We start from the raw sequence: 18,973 nt of genomic DNA, 5'->3' as shown, positions 1-18,973 counted from the left end.
AACAAGATGTCCGACCTTGCCGTCACATAACAAGACTCCCGACCTCACCGTCACAAAGCAAGGCTTCTGACCTTGCCGTCACATAACAAGACTCCCGGCCTCAACGTCACATAACAAGACGTGCGACCTTGCCGTCACATAACAAGACGTCCGACCTTGCCGTCACATAACAAGACTCCCGACCTTGCCGTCACATAACAAGACTTCCGACCTCACCGTCACATAACAAGACTCCTGGCCTCACCGTCACAAAACAAGACTTCTGACCTTGCCGTCACATAACAAGACTTCCGACCTTGCCGTCACATGACAAGACTTCTGACCTTGTCGTCACATAACAAGACGTCCGACCTTGCCGTCACATAACAAGACGTCTGACCTTGTCGTCACATAACAAGACTTCCGACCTCAACGTCACATAACAAGACTTCCGACCTTGTCGTCACATAACAAGACTTCCGACCTTGCCGTCACATAACAAGACTTCTGACCTTGTCGTCACATAACAAGACTTCCGACCTCACCGTCACATAACAAAACTCCCGACCTTGTCGTCACATAACAAGACTTCCGACCTTGCCGTCACATAACAAGACTTCTGACCTTGTCGTCACATAACAAGACTTCCGACCTCACCGTCACATAACAAAACTCCCGACCTTGTCGTCACATAACAAGACGTCCGACCTCACCGTCACATAACAAGACGTCCGACCTTGCCGTCACATAACATGACTTCTGACCTCACCGTCACATAACAAGACTTCCGACCTTGCCGTCACATAACAAGACTCCCGACAGTGCCGTCACATAACAAGACTTCCGGAAGTCTTGTTATGTCGACCTCACCGTCACATAACAAGAGTCCCGACCTCACCGTCACATAACAAAACTCCCGACCTTGTCGTCACATAACAACACGTCCGACCTCACCGTCACATGACAAGAAGTCCGACCTCACCGTCACATGACAAGAAGTCCGACCTTGCCGTCACATAACAAGACGTCCGACCTTGCCGTCACAAAACATGCCTTCCGACCTCACCGTCACATTACAAGACTTCCGACCTTGCCGTCACATAACATGACTTCCGACCTCACCGTCACATAACAAGACTTCCGACCTCACCGTCACATAACAAGAATCCCGACCTCACCGTCACATAACAAAACTCCCGACCTTGTCGTCACATAAGAAGACGTCCGACCTCACCGTCACATAACAAGACGTCCGACCTTGCCGTCACATAACATGACTTCCGACCTCACCGTCACATAACAAGACTCCCGACCTCACCGTCACAAAACATGACTTCTGACCTTGTCGTCACATAACAAGACTTCCGACCTCAACGTCACAAAACAAGACTTCTGATCTTGTCGTCACATAACAAGACTCCCGACCTCACCGTCACAAAACAAGACTTCTGACCTTGTCGTCACATAACAAGACTTCCGACCTTGCCGTCACAAAACATGCCTTCCGACCTCACCGTCACATTACAAGACTTCCGACCTTGCCGTCACATAACATGACTTCCGACCTCACCGTCACATCACAAGACTTCCGACCTCACTGTCACATAACAAGAGTCCCGACCTCACCGTCACAAAACAAAACTCCCGACCTTGCCGTCACATAACAAGACTTCCGACCTTGCCGTCACATAACAAGACTCCCGACGTGCCCACACATAACAAGACTCCCGGCCTCAACGTCACATAACAAGACTCCCGACCTTGCCGTCACATAACAAGACTCCCGGCCTCAACGTCACAAAACAAGACTTCTGACCTTGTCGTCACATAACAAGACTTCCGACCTTGCCGTCACATAACAAGACTCCCGACGTGCCCACACATAACAAGATTCCTGGCCTCACTGTCACATAACAAGACTCCCGACCTCACCGTCACAAAACAAGACTTCTGACCTTGTCGTCACATAACAAGACTTCCGACCTTGCCGTCACATAACAAGACTTCTGACCTTGTCGTCACATAACAAGACTCCTGACCTCACCGTCACAAAACAAGACTTCTGACCTTGTCGTCACATAACAAGACTTCCGACCGTGCCGTCACATAACAAGACTCCCGACCTTGCCGTCACATAACAAGACTCCCGGCCTCAACGTCACAAAACAAGACTTCTGACCTTGCCGTCACATAACAAGACTCCCGACGTGCCCACACATAACAAGACTCTCGGCCTCAACGTCACATAACAAGAGGTCCGACCTTGCCGTCACATAACAAGACGTCCGACCTTGCCGTCACAAAACATGCCTTCCGACCTCACCGTCGCATTACAAGACTTCCGACCTTGCCGTCACATAACATGACTTCCGACCTCACCGTCACATCACAAGACTTCTGACCTTGTCGTCACATAACAAGACTTCCGACCGTGCCGTCACATAACGAAACTTCCGACCTCACCGTCACATGACAAGACTTCTCACAAGACTTCCGACCTTTTTTCATTCATTGCACAACCAATTAACAACAATACACCTTTATTTAAAATGTCAGGAGGGGGATTATCTTTGGCGACTAGTGGCGTCAGTCGCAATGTGCAACTCCCGATAGACACCCTCTATCCGCCAGTGAGTTGAAGCAGTAGTAAGACTTCCGACCTTACCGTAACCTAACGTTGTATTGTTCGGTGCAGTAAGCAGACTAGATAAACACAGGGGTAGCACTGCACATTGATACCAACATCGGATAGAAATACAAAACAGACCAGAAATTTATTCAAAAAGAAGACCTAGGCTACAAACCCCTCGTCTAATAATTCACTGATACATGGCAGAAGGAGTCAACAGTAATTATTAGAAGCAGGATTTGATTCATTTTGCGATGTACATGATAAGAGATTTACTATAATAATTACATTTTGACAACAGTTTCTTTTTAATCTTTTCCCCCGGTAATATTCCATAATATAATTGCTAAACTTGGCACATATTAATAAGAAATAACACTCATCCTCGATATCATCATCATTGTTTGTTTGTTTGTTTGTTTACAATATCTACAATCACTTTTTATGTTACTGTCAGTTTTAATTTTTATCTTGTGAACAGATATTATAAGCGTATTAAGATATTTTCTTAAGTCCCGAATAAGAATATCTAAGTATGTTTCGTAACCAAAAACAGCTGTGTTATCGCTATAAAGAGAAAATTTGGATGATTTAGATACAGCAGATATCAGAATCGGATATAAAGCATTTCGACATAATATTCACTACAAGTCTGTGTTTTAGGACACATTCGATAATCACTTCTGGGAATTTGGAATGTAGGTTTGACTAGCACAGATAGTAGTGGCGTGTGTGTGTGTGTGTGTGTGCGTGTGTGTGCGTGCGCGCGCGCGTGTGTGTGCGTGTGCGTGTGTGTGTGCGTGCGTGCGCGTGAGTGCTTGCGTGCTTATATGTAGATTATTAATGCTAGTGTTGCGTCCTGCCGGTAATGCCAAGCTCCAGGCAGTGTAACAGGTACCACCTTTTTACGTCTGTTACTGTGGCGCGGTCGTGGATCGAACCCCGACCAATAGTAACATATTCTTTTATTACATAGCACCTGGGGCAACACTACTGATGCCTAACTCTACTCGTGTGGCGGAGATGAAAGGTGGAGGTTCCCGGGCCGGCGTCCTGGGTGGCCTACTGCTGGCCACGGCGCTGGTGTCCCTTATGTGACCTCATGTCCCCTACCAAACCTGACCGCAACCCCGAGGCTATAACCATGCAGAGGTATCAAGACAACAAATGATATATAACCATTCATACAAATCAGTGACATAAATGAGAGATACAAATGCATGTTCAATTTCTGCTATATACATATTCAACTCACTATGACTGTTTGTTAGTTTTCATTTATTGCACCCCCACTTAACAACAAAACACCTTAATTAACATGCCCGGCGGGTTATGTTTGGTTGGTTGGCGTCAGCAGCAATGTGCAACTCCCGATAGACACACTCTATCCGCCAGTGGGTTTTTATTCTACTGATACATCATAGCACGCCATTCGTGAAAGGTTATTTCTGGTGTGGTGCGTAACCTTTTATGTGCGTTTCAAACAGAGACGCGCGACAGAACAACCTTGAAGTGGACGAATACAACGGGCCCGACTCTAGTTGTTTGTGTTCCGATTAGACAACTCTTACCCACAAGTGAATGGTTCTCTCGCATTATGACTACTTACTAAAGAAGGGGGTAAAATGAGCCCACCTATAGACCGTGAAGCACTCCGGTCCCCATCTGTACCCTGCCCCTATATATAGTGCAGCAAATGTCTATAATCAGGCGAAGTGTACATACTGACTGAAACTACTCCAGTTGCAACAGGGCATATACGAACAACCAGGCAAAAGAAAGTATACACTTAAAAACTGGACTTTACCCAAACATTACCCAAACGTTATCACAACAACATTACTAGGCTGAAAACAGTCACCGAAACACAGCAAACTTAAGGTCCAAAATGCAAGCCGTTGCCGTGAAAATGCAGTGCGGCAGTTAAAAAATAGCTAAACACCCTTTCTCGGGAAACCATCGATAGATGTTTTTAAACGTTACATTCATTGACAAAGTGTCACGAGGTGTAATCATACCAAGTAAAACCATCTTGCTCTATAACCTTCCCAGGTTTAAGAAATGTTTATAGTGTTACGAGGTGATTGGACTTTATACAACATCTAAAAATAAGTGTTACGAGATGATAAGACATTATACAGCATACCAGGCTAAGTGTTACGAGATGATTAGGCATTCTACAGATACCAGGCTAAGTGTTACGAGATGATTAGACATTCTACAGATACCAGGCTAAGTGTTACGAGATGATTAGGCATTCTACAGATACCAGGCTAAGTGTTACGAGATGATTAGGCATTCTACAGCATACCAGGATAGGTGTTACGAGATGATTAGGCATTCTACAGATACCAGGCTAAGTGTTACGAGATGATTAGGCATTCTACAGCATACCAGGATAGGTGTTACGAGATGATTAGACATTATACAGCATACCAGGCTAAGTGTTACGAGATGATTAGACATTATACAGATACCAGGCTAAGTGTTACGAGATGATTAGACATTCTACAGCATACCAGGCTAAGTGTTACGAGATGATTAGACATTATACAGCATACCAGGCTAAGTGTTACGAGATGATTAGACATTATACAGCATACCAGGCTAAGTGTTACGAGATGATTTAGGCATTCTACAGATACCAGGCTAAGTGTTACGAGATGATTAGGCATTCTACAGATACCAGACTAAGTGTTACGAGATGATTAGGCATTGTACAGCATACCAGGATAGGTGTTACGAGATGTATGGACCTTATATCCCATGCTAGACTAAGTGTTACGAGGTGTGTGTACCTTATATCCCATGCTAGACTAAGTGTTACGAGGTGTGTGGACCTTATATCCCATGCTAGACTATGTGTTACGAGGTGTGTGGACCTTATATCCCATGCTAGACTAAATGTTACGAGGTGTGTGGACCTTATATCCCATGCTAGACTAAGTGTTACGAGGTGTGTGGACCTTATATCCCATGCTAGACTAAGTGTTACGAGGTGTGTGTACCTTATATCCCATGCTAGACTAAGTGTTACGAGGTGTGTGGACCTTATATCCCATGCTTGACTAAGTGTTACGAGGTGTGTGGACCTTATATCCCATGCTAGACTAAGTGTTACGAGGTGTGTGGACCTTATATCCCATGCTTGACTAAGTGTTACGAGGTGTGTGGACCTTATATCCCATGCTAGACTATGTGTTACGAGGTGTGTGGACCTTAAATCCCATGCTAGACTAAGTGTTACGAGGTGTGTGGACCTTATATCCCATGCTAGACTAAGTGTTACGAGGTGTGTGGACCTTATATCCCATGCTAGACTAAGTGTTACGAGGTGTGTGGACCTTATATCCCATGCTAGACTAAGTGTTACGAGGTGTGTGGACCTTATATCCCATGCTAGACTAAGTGTTACGAGGTGTGTGGACCTTATATCCCATGCTAGACTAAGTGTTACGAGGTGTGTGGACCTTATATCCCATGCTAGACTAAGTGTTACAGGTGATTTCCAAATTGAAACACAAAAGTAAACCAGAAATTTGAACGTATAGACTTAAGCTAGTATAAATGACCACACAAGATTAATGAGTAATCAAATATATCTGAACACACAGGTTGGCATTTACAATAAAAAAGGCAATGTCCGGAATTGTGTCACTGGTAAATGTTTTGAAAAAGGCCTGTCTTCGTTCTAGAATAGTAGAAATTCGGTGTTTTAGGCATTCACACTTGGCATGTAGAAAAGGCGCAAGTCAGGCCAAAGGCTTCGAATCGTCCTCATGTTGCTCTAATATGGATAAAGCCACCCATCTTGACACTGTCCAGTCACGAAACTTCTCGAACGACCAATCCTGTTTGTTTGTTAACGACGAGCTAGAGAGGCGGTAACTCTAAGCACACTTCCTGTCAAATTCTGGCTTACAACACTCGCAATTTACCTGCACTTCAATCTTTTTCCGCCACTGACAATCATTACAAATACACTTACAACAATCTTTGCTGCCACATAACACCAATTAGAACATCCAAATAATTAATTATCTCAGAAGTTTTTGTCTTTTATTCTAAACGGCTCCCGATTTCATTAAGAGGAGCTATGCATTAAAATATGCATTCGTGTCTCAATATTCAATTTCGTTTCATGACGGATTATCATATCACCCATATTTCCATGGGGACTGGAACACCCACGCACCCCAAAATGGCCAGTGCACATGGTAAAGTACATTCAATGTAAAGTTCTACATTAGACAAATCCGCGAATGACGTTGTAGTTGTAGTTCTTATCGCCTGTGTCTGTGACACTGACGGCCTCCACTCAGTTACAAGTGATTTGTGTAACACTTGCTCGGACATGTTGAAATATTGAAATGAAACGTTCAGCAAGGGAGGTGAAGGTAGCTGATTCAAAACACGCAGTGGCTTATCCCAACATGTAAGATCATACACGTGTGATTGCCAACCTTCCATCAACTACATGTGATGTTCCTTTTCTTTACTACACATCAGAACAATCCAATTCTTACACCGTTATCGCGCTGGCGTGACCACAAGCGAGTGATGAGAGGTATATATACATACTATGTTGTGATAAGTAGCAGATTAACATTGACAACAGCAGGTAATAGAAAACAAATATCATACAGATAAATGGATGAAACCAAATGTACAGTAAAAATAACAAATAGAACACAGTTCATGAAGTCAGATGTACAAATAAGGAGTAAGAATTTGCGACAAAGCTGATTGGACACTAATCAAACATTGTCTATTGCTTCATTAGACCTTCCTAGGCAGAGGGCATGTACTACCTTTGATCTCTGCTGACCCAAGATTTGTGACGGCGAATTTTTATAGCTTCTGAGTAGAACATTCGTTCAGATAAGTCCCGATGTTAGGTTGAGAGAATTTGGATTTTGTCAACTGAATTTGATGGCTAGGGTACTTTTCCTAATGGTCTGATCATGAGTTGTGCATACTGAAACAACACTATGTGGATAATTGTTATACCGGATCGTCTGTCAGTTCAACGCACTTTGTAATACCGCACACGGAACATATGGAAAGTCTTGAAAAATGTATTTGCACACAATGTACGCTAAACACAATAATACATGTAGGCAAGTCATCAGTGTAACAATTGTGTGTTGGCAGGTAGTTTTATTGGTATTTCAAGGTGTAGGAAACTTGAATGCACTAAGGACAACTGATGTACTTAACACTTTACAATCTAATCCATAACATTTAGCGTTCTCCTTGAGCGTCTGTTTTGTTTTGATTGTAATGCCCGGTACACTACATAAAAACGGTTTTACTAGTTCTGTTGTGATATTAAAACGACACCGAGTATATAATACACACATACATATACATGGTGATATTTGTTTTCAATTACAATAACATAGAAATTGAAGTATTAGGGTCTAATGCAAATGCATATAGTATTCTCCGCTTTGTGGGGGTAATGTACTGAGTGATGTTATCAACTGTGTTGTCTAGCTAATAAGATGTCTCTTCCCATGACTGGTTTACCCAAGTACATACATCAACCGTGGTTACATCATTGCCACTAACGTATATAACCCTAATATGCGTTGGCGGCATAAAACATTACAATAAATTAATAATTCTTAGAAAATCCGTGGATTATTCACAATTGTCTGCAGAGCACACGATAACAAACGTTTGCGTCGTAGTCGACCTATGCAAGCAGCATGACATTCAATACTTGGTGGAAAAACAACCCTCGTCAACAAGCTAGACTAGACTTTTTTCTGGTGTCTGAAGATCTGTTTAATGTCACGGTTCATTCACCAATCTTACCCGGCTACAAAACTGATCACTCCGCCATTACATTGTCGCTATCCAATCAACAAAATAAAGAAAAGGGGAGAGGATATTGGAAGTTTAATACATCATTACTACGAAAAGATGAATATGCAGCAATGGTAATAGATATTTTAAACGAAACTAAACGTGAATACGCTGATCCTAAACATGATAATGAAGAAATTAAAACACCCTGAAGAAACTTTAGATCTTACAATTACTGATTCGCTATTCTTAGAGACATTTTTGATGAAAGTAAGAGGAAAAACTATCTCATATATTTTACACACTTGAAAAAGGTAAAAGAGAAAAAATATAAAGAAATAGAACATGATATATTGGAAATAGAAACACGAGTAAGGAACGACTTTCAAAACGTTAGCGAAACATTGTTATCCAAACTGTCAGAACGGAAATCTGAGCTCGAAATAATTAAAGAAGAAGAAATGAGAGGAATTCAAATACGTAATAGAATACAGTGGTATAACAAAGGAGAGAAACCAACTAATTACTTTTGCCACTTAGAAAACAGGAACTATACGAATAAACTTATCAATACTATCATTACTGATAAAGGTGAGGAAATAACAGATGGTTCTCTAATAATAACCGAACAGAAAAACTTTTACGAAAAATTATACAAGTCGACAGACGATACTGCATTACTCTGAAGGTTTAGATTGTTTAAAAGACATAACCACTCCAACTTTAAATAACAATCCTTCAGAAGAACTAGATGAAGAAACAAGAAAGAAGTGAGCAAAGCTCACATACCCCCGTTATCCCCGCTGGTCAACAACAGATAGTAAATAGTTTGTTAATTAATGAAATATACCTTTTACTTTAAGTCAGAGGAACTGCCCTTTCCTTTGTAACCCCATGAGCTATACAAAACCAGTCATCAAAATTTCTAAATTCCATCATGTTTCCATGAAAACAGCAAAAGAGAAAACTTTCAGAATCTTATAAAAGATAAAAAAAAACAATCATAGTGGTTAATGTAGCAAGTTTGCTGAAGCTAGGATACATAATATTGTAAACATGGATCGTACATAAACTCTACCCAAAATTTATGTTTCACCATGATTCCATGGAAACGGCAAAAATAAAAAAAATCAGAATCTTCAAACTAGCAAAAGGCACAAGTACTCATTGTGGTAAATGGGTGTAGCAAGCTAGGATGCATAGTTAAAAAGATATGGGCCGTACAAAACACCCGCCCTAAAAGTTTAAGTTTTGTAATGTGTCCATGGAAACGGCAAAAATTTAAAAATTCACAATCTTCAAACTAGCAAAATGCACAAGTACTCATTGTGGTAAATGGGTGTAGCACGTTTGGTGAAGCTAGGGTGCATGGTTAAAAAGATATGGGCCGTACAAAACACCCACCCTAAAAGTTTAAGTTTCTAATGTTTCCATGGAAACGGCAAAAATTAAAAAAATCAGAATCTTCAAACTAGCAAAAGGCACAAGTACTCATTGTGGTTATTGTGTGTAGAAAGTTTGGTGAAGCTAGGGTGCATAGTTAAAATGATATAGGCCGTACAAAACACACACCCTAAAAGTTTAAGTTTCTTAATGTTTCCATGGAAACGGCAAAAATTAAAAAGTTCAAAATCTTCAAACTAGCAAAAGGCACAAGTACTCATTGTGGTAAATGTGTGTAGCAAGTTTGGTGAAGCTAGGGTGCATGGTTAAAAAGTTATGGGCCGTACAAAAGCTCGGACGGAAGAACGGACGGACGGACGCAAGGACGGACAAACGGAACCCTATATATCCCCGATTTACTTCGTAAATGGGGGTATAATAAAAATTAACGAGATAGCTGCTGCTATTAAGTCAATGAAAAATAATAAGAGCCCAGGACTTAATGGTTTTCCTATCGAATTTTTCAAATATTTTTGGAAAGATATCAACATTTGGATTTATCGCTATATCAAGGACACTTTCAAAAACAACTCTTTGAGTTTAACAATGAATAGAGGAGTTATAACATGCATTCCAAAACCAAATAAAGATAGACGTTTCTTAAAAAATAGGAGGCCCTTTTCTCCTTTAAATGCTTTATATAAGATTATTAGCACTTGTATAACAAATAGGATAAAAAGGACACTGGATCTCCTTATCAACGATAACCAGACTGGATTTATGCCAGGTAGGTGTATAAGCGAAAACTTTAGAATCCTATATGACATCATCTTCGAAACAAAAAGATTAAAGAAGAAAGGCCTATTAATATTAATTGATTTCGAAAAAGCCTTTGAAACAGTTTCTAAGCGATTCATTGTGAAGGTTTTAGATAAATTTGGTTTTAGAACTTATATGCAAACATGGGTAAATATCCTGATCTCAAACTCTACTTCTTGTGTCATACAAAACGGTCACTTGTCTTCATTTTTCAGCAACGAGAGAGGATGTAGACAAAGAGATCCGATTTCCCCATACTTGTTTCTTTTCATCGCAGAAATACTAGGCATAATGATAAGAAATAATACAAATATAAAAGGTATAGTCCTTGGAGAAAGTGAGCACGTAATAGGTCAATATGCCGATGACACCGAACTATTTTTCGATGGTTCAGCAACGTCTCTAAATGAAGCAGTAAATACACTGAGTAAGTTCTATAGAATGTCTGGCTTACAAATAAACACAGACAAAACTAAAGCTGTATGGATAGGCTCAATGGCAGGGAGTTCACTCACATTATGCCCCGACTTGACATTGGACTGGCACAACGCAGATTTCGATGTACTTGGAATTAAACTAAACGCTGATTTGATGAACCTTTGGGTTATCAACGCTAGAAAAAGACTGGAAACAATTAGAAGAATTCTTTCAAACTGGCGGAAACGCAACTTGACATTAATAGGGAAAATAACCGTAATAAAAACCTTGGCTTTGTCAACTATAGTATCAACTGCTTTACCAGATCCCCCAAAATAATTTATAAAAGAATTTAACAGCATTTTTTTCAATTTCATATGGAATGGAAAGAAAGACAAAATAAAAAGAGTAATGGTGGCCTTAGAATGGTTGATATTACAATGTTTATTTACTCATTTAAGGTATCGGGGATCAAACGATATATTTCCAAACCAAACAGTTACCCTCTTTCAGGCTTTCCCTTACAAGACATTATCCGTTTAGGCGCTAATATTAAAAAACACTTCAATATCACAAACCCATTTTGGAAAGACACATTAGACGCTTGGAACAACTACATAAAAACGCACGAAATAAACGAAAACGATGTTAATGAAATTTTAATGCAACCATTGTGGTACAATCATAAATGTAAATTTCCGGAATTCATTATTAGAAATTGGTATACAAGGGGTATGTGCCATATAAAGGATTTATATGACTCAAACGGCTTTATTCCATTCCTGAAAATAATGTATGGTATAAAAGGTACTTTATTGGACTACAACCCTCTGCTCTTAAACATCCCGAAGCCATGGAAAGATCTTGTGCATGATTCAAATAATCTAAACACAATGCAACTTAACATTTCTTCTCCATGGCTTGATTTACCTAAGACAAGCAAAGGTTCTAGGGTATTTTATGACAACTTCATTTCATCATCTAACTTTTCAGAAAGTGGGAACAAGAATTTAACAATCAAAACAATTGGAAATATGTATTTTTACAATATAGAAAATCCAAAATAGTTACAAAATTATTAGAATTCCAATTCAAATTTCTGCACAAAATTATATACTTTAATTGTTAATGATGAACTTGGTTGACAACAACTTTTGTTCATTTTGCAATTCAGACAGTGAAATATCGCTCATATATATTTAGAATGTTCTTGTGTTAAAGAAGTCTGGGACGAATTTAATGCTTTCATAAACGTTATTTTCGGTCATGTTTTCATTACAAAACAAGATATCTATTTTGGAGATACAAACAACATCTTATTAAATCACTTATTGATATTGGCAATACGACACATTTACGTAACACATATTAAAGGAGTAAAACCATATTTTAAGTCATACAGAAATATACTGAAAGATATTTACCATGTCGAATTGTTCCTTGCAAAAAGAAACGGAACAATTATTTCTTTCACTAAAAAATGGAGTTTAATGGAGAAAACCATAACGCAGACGGATTAGCTTCCTTAATCTACATCTCCTACAATTATTACAAAGTATGAAAGGTGAACCTACTGTCATATCACATCCTGTACACGATTCTCATTATAATCAACATGTAATTTGATGCCTCTTGTGATACGATGACTATGTACCCTCTGGAATGAATAAAAACAATTAAAAAAAAGAAAACCCATAGAAAATGAAGTATTAGGGTCTAATGCAAATAGTATGCTCCGCTTTGTGGGGGTAATGTACTGAGTGATGTTATCAACTGTGTTGTCTAGCTAATAAGATGTCTCTCCCCATGACTGGTTTACCCAAGTACATACATCAACCGTGGTTTCATTATTGTCACTAACGTATATAACCCTAATATGCGTTGGCGGCATAAAACATCACAATAAATTAATAATTCTTAGAAAATCCGTGGATTATTCACAATTGTCTGCAGAGCACACGATAACAAACGTTTGCGTCGTAGTCGCCCTATGCAAGCAGCATGACATTATATGGTACAGAGCTTCTACTTCCAAACTGTGACGAAGCATTATCACAACATTAATCGCCGCGTCCTCTTACGACTTTGAAGTTCCTGTTGCAAATGACAGTACCATTGCAAATGTTGGTGCTCTGCTAATTGGCGCTGCTTAAGAGTAATTACAGCAAATTTAATAACGTTTAAACAATCTTCTGACTCCCATGATACCAACTTGACTCGACGAAGCAGTCGATCGTCTGTCCGGCTCCCCTCGTCTTCATTGAATCCAAAGCTAGATATTTCCGCTGAATGCAAATGTTTCTTACCTAGTTATGTTTGTGGTTTTAAAAAACAACAACATAAAATAGTTTTTCGCTATCGATTTTAAAGAAAGTTGCGCACTTTATTGCCAGGTGTCACAACCAGAGAACAGTCTATGGTAGAATCATCAGGTATTTCTGTTATATGCATACGCCATTCTTATGCTCGTAGTGTTGTTTGTAACGTTGAATTTAGATAAAGATAAACAATTACGTGAAAAATAAATAAATAACTGCAATCGTCCCCGTCAGACGATTTATTACAACTCGTATATTGCCAAACGAACACTCCATGTATTAAAAACTAATTCTGTAATCAATACTGTGTATATTTGTGCAACGACAAAAAAACAAGTAGTATGATAAAAATAAAAATATATTAATATTTGGGCGAAATGGGGGCTGACTCGGTTGCTGCTAATGAGAATTCTAATTTGGAGAGACACCGAGAGGTGTCGATGTCCTTGGGCCGAAGACCAGGACGACCTCTGCATTGTCCTGGGGGTGCTCCTGACCCGGACTAGGGATATCCGGACCAGGGGTCACAGGGACCCGGTCATCCCAGGGATCTACCGGTGCTGGGGTAACCGCGACCCGGACTATCCCGTGGTGTAAATGTGGCTGCTCCCTATGAGTTGGGCGGGTGGGGGAAGCCCAAATAAGGTTGGTATTTTGTAAGATCGAGCAACCCAGTGCCCCAATGGAATAACTTATGCTGGAGAAAAACATAGCAGATGAAATATATACAGTATTATATAAAATCATGTAGGTGAGTAATGCCATGATGAAGCCTAGAGTAAAGGTTGATAAGGCATAGTAATGCAAAAATAAATAATGGTGAATGTAATACTGAAATTGGTGAAACAAAAGGCAAGATAGCTAATACATATGTGAGCTTATACTGGATGGTACTGAAAATAGTGGGTATGGTAGAATACTTGGCACAATGATGCTAAAACTGTAAATTGTAGCAAATACAATGCCACAGACAACAAGGTAATAACTAAACTGTGGTATTAGATTGCATATGACTAGTAGATTGCTGTAAGTCCTACAAAGGAATACCAGGGCATATGTCACATTGCTAGCTTTGTTTGCTTGAGGGGCATAGCCTTATGTACGAATGTACCTATTGCAACAGTCAGAAGACCAGCGCCCTAAGGCCGTGATGAGATGGTCTTCCACATTGGCACTGGCCGCTTAAGGTGCAGCTCCTTAATACGGAATGGATGCCACGTAAAGCCTTGAGAATTAAGCCTGGAGCGATGCAAGGTAATGGCTAGCCAGGATAAATCTTTTTGTCTTATTAACTGGTACCGACTTCGAGTCAACAAATAATTGGTCTGTTAAACTAGCGCCATGTACGCGCCTGATTTTGACAAGCCATTGCATACAAAGGACATGACACACATAAGCTTCTGTAGCAAAGAGTATAATGTCAACTCCTTTCCGAAATGGATCTGTTTTTGAGGCTTTCATTTGCAATGTAAAACACGTACGAGTAGTGTTCATACTTATAGTGCTCAAGCACAAGTTCACTTCTGGGTTTGAGAGCATGTGAACTCTCCACATCTTAAAAAGGCGAAAAGAGCCAAGGTAACCATAGTTTCGATCAACATATCCACATAAGTTCGGAAGAGACCACTCCTGAGTGTTGAAACAAGCTTGCACAAAACATGGTACATGTAGGTAATTGGTAGGCGCTTGGTCGTGGACTTTGCATCTTTAAATATCCCCGAAGGATAGTTTGTAGACGTTGTAAGGCTGCGGGTGTCGAGTCAAAGGCTAAACTCCTGCCACTAACAATCCAAAATAAACACCGGCTAGGTAACATTAGACAGTTGAATATTGTAGTTTGAGTGTTCCAAAGTTGTATGCCACAAAATATTCGAGTAGTGTTTCATTCACTGGCAGAGACCCTATGCTGTAACACATGGATGTGATGACGTTAAAATGCACAAGAAAGTTGACCTAAGCTTGTAGTCCTGTATTGTAGATTGTCCGTGTCTGATCGCTTATGGATGCTGACAATAGCTGCTGGAGATGAAAATTCACGGCCACATCAATTCCGAGTTTTGGGGGCAAGGTGTCGGTCGTAGGTCGGCCAGAGGCGCAAGAGTGTGGAACTTGGCGATCTCCATGCGAGATAGAGCATCGGCTATAACGTTTTGTGCACCAGGCACATGAGTAGCAGTCACAATAATGTGACAGCTTTCCAAGTTAGCGTATGCATAAGCGACATTATTTGTAAACACTTTCATCTGCCCTTATTGATAATGTGGACAGATGCAAGATTGTCGCAGTGAAACAAAACTCTCTTCTTGGACCAAGAATGGCCAAGACTTCCACAGCACAGCTGCAATGACTATAGAATAGAGCTCTATGGTCACTTTCTTGGCCATCAGTTAGATTATCTGTCCACTTTTTGCCAACCATGCACCATTGTAGCCGCCGAATTCCACTGAAGACGAATCATCGGTGTATAACTTGACAGAATCTGCAGAAGTGGTGAAGTCATCATGGAAGAATGAGATTCCATTCCAATGGCGAATGAACAGTTCCCACATGGCTAAATCTTGTCCACGGGCTTTTGACAGTGTGACATGATGGTGAAGTTTCTTAGCTGGTTTGGACAGTTCGATGAGATAGGATATGAAGAATCTGCTGGGGATGATAACTCTGCAGGCGTAGTTGAGATGGCCGAGCAAAGACAAAAGTTCTATCTTCGTTCAGGATTTCTTGCATTTAAAAATACTGATTAGGTTGTCTAAACGGCATAGTTTGTCTTCTGGAGTTGTGCTGTCATTGTTGCTGAGTTCAAAATGATACCCAGGTACTCTATGTCTGTAGTGGGTCCCACGGTCTTATAGGAAGCTAAAAGAATACCCAAAACTTGAAAAACGCTGAGAAGAGTTTGTTTGGTCGATGCGGCATTGGAAAATGGAGAGTCGATTGTGAGGAAATCATCTAGTAAGTGCAGGATGAAATGAACGTTGTGGTTGGTTTGTAGGAGCCAGCAGATGACGATTGACAGTTTGTCGAAGAATACAGGGCTTTATCCATAACCGAAGGCGAGACGAATATAAAAGTAGTACTTTTCTGCCCACTTGAATCTGAATTAACTGCCAACAGTCCGGATTGAGAGGAAGTTGCTTAAAGACATCAGAAATGTCTACTTTACACATCCAAGCGCGGATACCTGAAGATTTGGCTTTGGCGATAGCATGGTCTCCTTATCAATAAGTTCATTGATACTTGGGACATTAGCATTGTCATGGGGAGGGAATAAGTGTAGGATCAAAACCGCGCCCGAGGTTTTGTTTGGGAAGTATGCCCGCGGAGGAGGGAAAGGGGGGAGGGCCGATAGGCCCGATCCCCTTTCCCGAGGGCAAGTTTTTGATCTCACTTATGAACTGATCAAATAATATGATTTAGAAATAATTTTACTAATTGGTATTAACATGACTTCACTGATATTTACATCCGCGCGCTGCACGTGACGCACGTGCTTCATCGTAACAATGAGCGCACGTGGTTCAAGCCAGTCGAATGAATTCCACTGGAGAGGATGGACGCAGACGACAACGATTTATTTCTGACGCAGTCAGTTTTTAAAGAATCGGCATCCTGTGCTGAAGAAGACAAAGAAAGTGATGACTTTAACTTCCTTTTTTGAGATCCACTCTCCGAGCGTGAAATAGCCAAGAAAATTGAGATCTGTGTCCCTAGAACAACACGTTATAAAAATGACTGGGCATTCTCAACGTTTAAACGGTGGCAAGAAGAACGCAGGTCACGGTCAATTGCGGACAATTTGGAATTACCGCAAGAGTGCTTGACAGAGGATATAGTCGAAATGAGCCTATCTACTATGAACACCGCTTTCAAATATTTCCTTTTTGAGGCGAGGAAAGTGGACGGCACCCAGTACACGGCGGACTCTGTACATGGACTGTTTACCACTCTTCAGAGTAGCTTGAGGCTTAAAGGGCGAAAGGACATTAATTTGTTCGAGGATCAACAGTTTGAAGAGAGCAGAACATGTCTGGACGCTTTAATGAAGGAACTTTCTAAAAAAGGACTGGGCAACTCTGCCAGGAAGAAAACTGAAACTATATCAATGGACGACGAAGAGCGCTTGTGGAGTAGCGGTTCATTAGGCGAAGACGACCCTCAGCAACTTGTGGATACGGTTCTTTATCTTACCGGTAAGTAAAGTGAATCACACTGTTGTTTTTCTTTATATCTTTGAAAATCACTTTTAGAAATAGTATAAACTAAATCATTGGAATTTGTTCATTCACATATAAAATTGAAATAATTATGTGTGAACCTTTTTGAACACAAAAGTTTAACAGTTTGTTGAAATAATTAACTGAATTTTCATTATTGTTCATACACAAAAATACACTATAATACACATTTTCGAACATTTACACAGGTTTGCATTTCGCACTGCGAGGAGGAAGAGAGCATAGAGCGCTGAGGCTGTTCTCGAACCCCCAAATAACAGGTCCCCACACTGACGATAATGGCAGAAAGTATCTACTCTACACGGAAGACGCGTCAAAGACTAATCACGGCGGCCTGAAGCACAGGAAGCTGGTACCGAAACAAGTTCGAGCGTATGAGAACACGGACAACCCTAAAAGATGTTTTGTGCGTCTCTTTGAAAAGTACAGGTCTTTGTGGTAAGTGTTAAAAACACCAATGCATATTGCATGTATTACCTAGACGTTTATTTAGGGGTTTGGGAATTATGTATTTGATAATCGCTTTATATAAATCTTGACTATATTCTAAATTTTGAATGAAATTTTCAGAAGGTGGTGTATCCGCCCACTCAATGCATTGTTTCACAAAAACAAGTATTACAAGTGTCCGTTTCTATCTTATTTCCCCCAGCAAACCTGGTGAACATACTGAATACTTCTACTTCACTCCAAGAAGGACTAGAACGTCAAAAGACTGGTATACTGCAAATGCCATCGGCCACAACACCTTACAAGTTACCGTCAAAAGACTGTGCAAGACGTCCGGTATTGAGGGCATGAAGACAAACCATTCCCTGAGAGCCACGGCAGCCACTCGATTGTATCAAGGTGACGTTGATGAACAAATGATTTGCGAAATTACCGGTAGGTTGATAAACATTTAAGTCTTGCAGTAATAAGAAATTGTTTTTCAGCAAAAGTCATAACATATCAAAGAAATATTTTTTCAAAACCAGTAAGATAATTATTAGATGGTCTTTTATTTATGATATATATGGTAATATTGGTGTTTTTGGAATCTGTAATAGTTTTTAAGTGTATATGTATGCTGTATGTGTAATACTTTCACTCATCTAAACAATCTGTTTCAGGACATCGGAGCGATGCCGTTCGAAATTACAAGAGAACTTCTGACAACCAAAAGGCAACGGTCTGTGACATACTTAGTATGTCAAAAAAAATGAACTTATCCGAAAAGAGCAGATGACCAAAGACCTGAAGACAAACCAAATCGAACTGTGACGCTCAATTTCAATTTCAACTAATATCAATAATTAGTTGAGCCATGTTCTGTTGTTGTTTTTTCATGCAGAAAGGTAATTCAATACAGAGGGTATTCTTCGGGACAAAACCCCGGC

The 18,973-nt window shown here is 40.3% G+C and overlaps 1 protein-coding gene across 1 annotated transcript; it reads left to right on the top strand.

Moving 5' to 3' along the window:
• The first annotated feature begins 17,197 nt into the window (after positions 1-17,197).
• Positions 17,198-18,499, top strand: LOC139467001 (uncharacterized protein KIAA1958-like). The gene is made up of 3 exons (XM_071248708.1): positions 17,198-17,549; positions 17,783-18,032; positions 18,247-18,499. Exons 1-3 carry the CDS (start codon positions 17,198-17,200, stop codon positions 18,497-18,499), a joined length of 855 nt encoding a protein of 284 aa, XP_071104809.1.
• The last annotated feature ends 474 nt before the right edge of the window (positions 18,500-18,973 follow it).

This window comes from Haliotis cracherodii, unplaced genomic scaffold (assembly GCF_022045235.1).
Source record: "Haliotis cracherodii isolate W230 unplaced genomic scaffold, xgHalCrac1.p SCAF_19, whole genome shotgun sequence".
Taxonomy (NCBI): domain Eukaryota; kingdom Metazoa; phylum Mollusca; class Gastropoda; order Lepetellida; family Haliotidae; genus Haliotis; species Haliotis cracherodii.
This window is presented reverse-complemented; position numbering and strand designations above follow the sequence as displayed.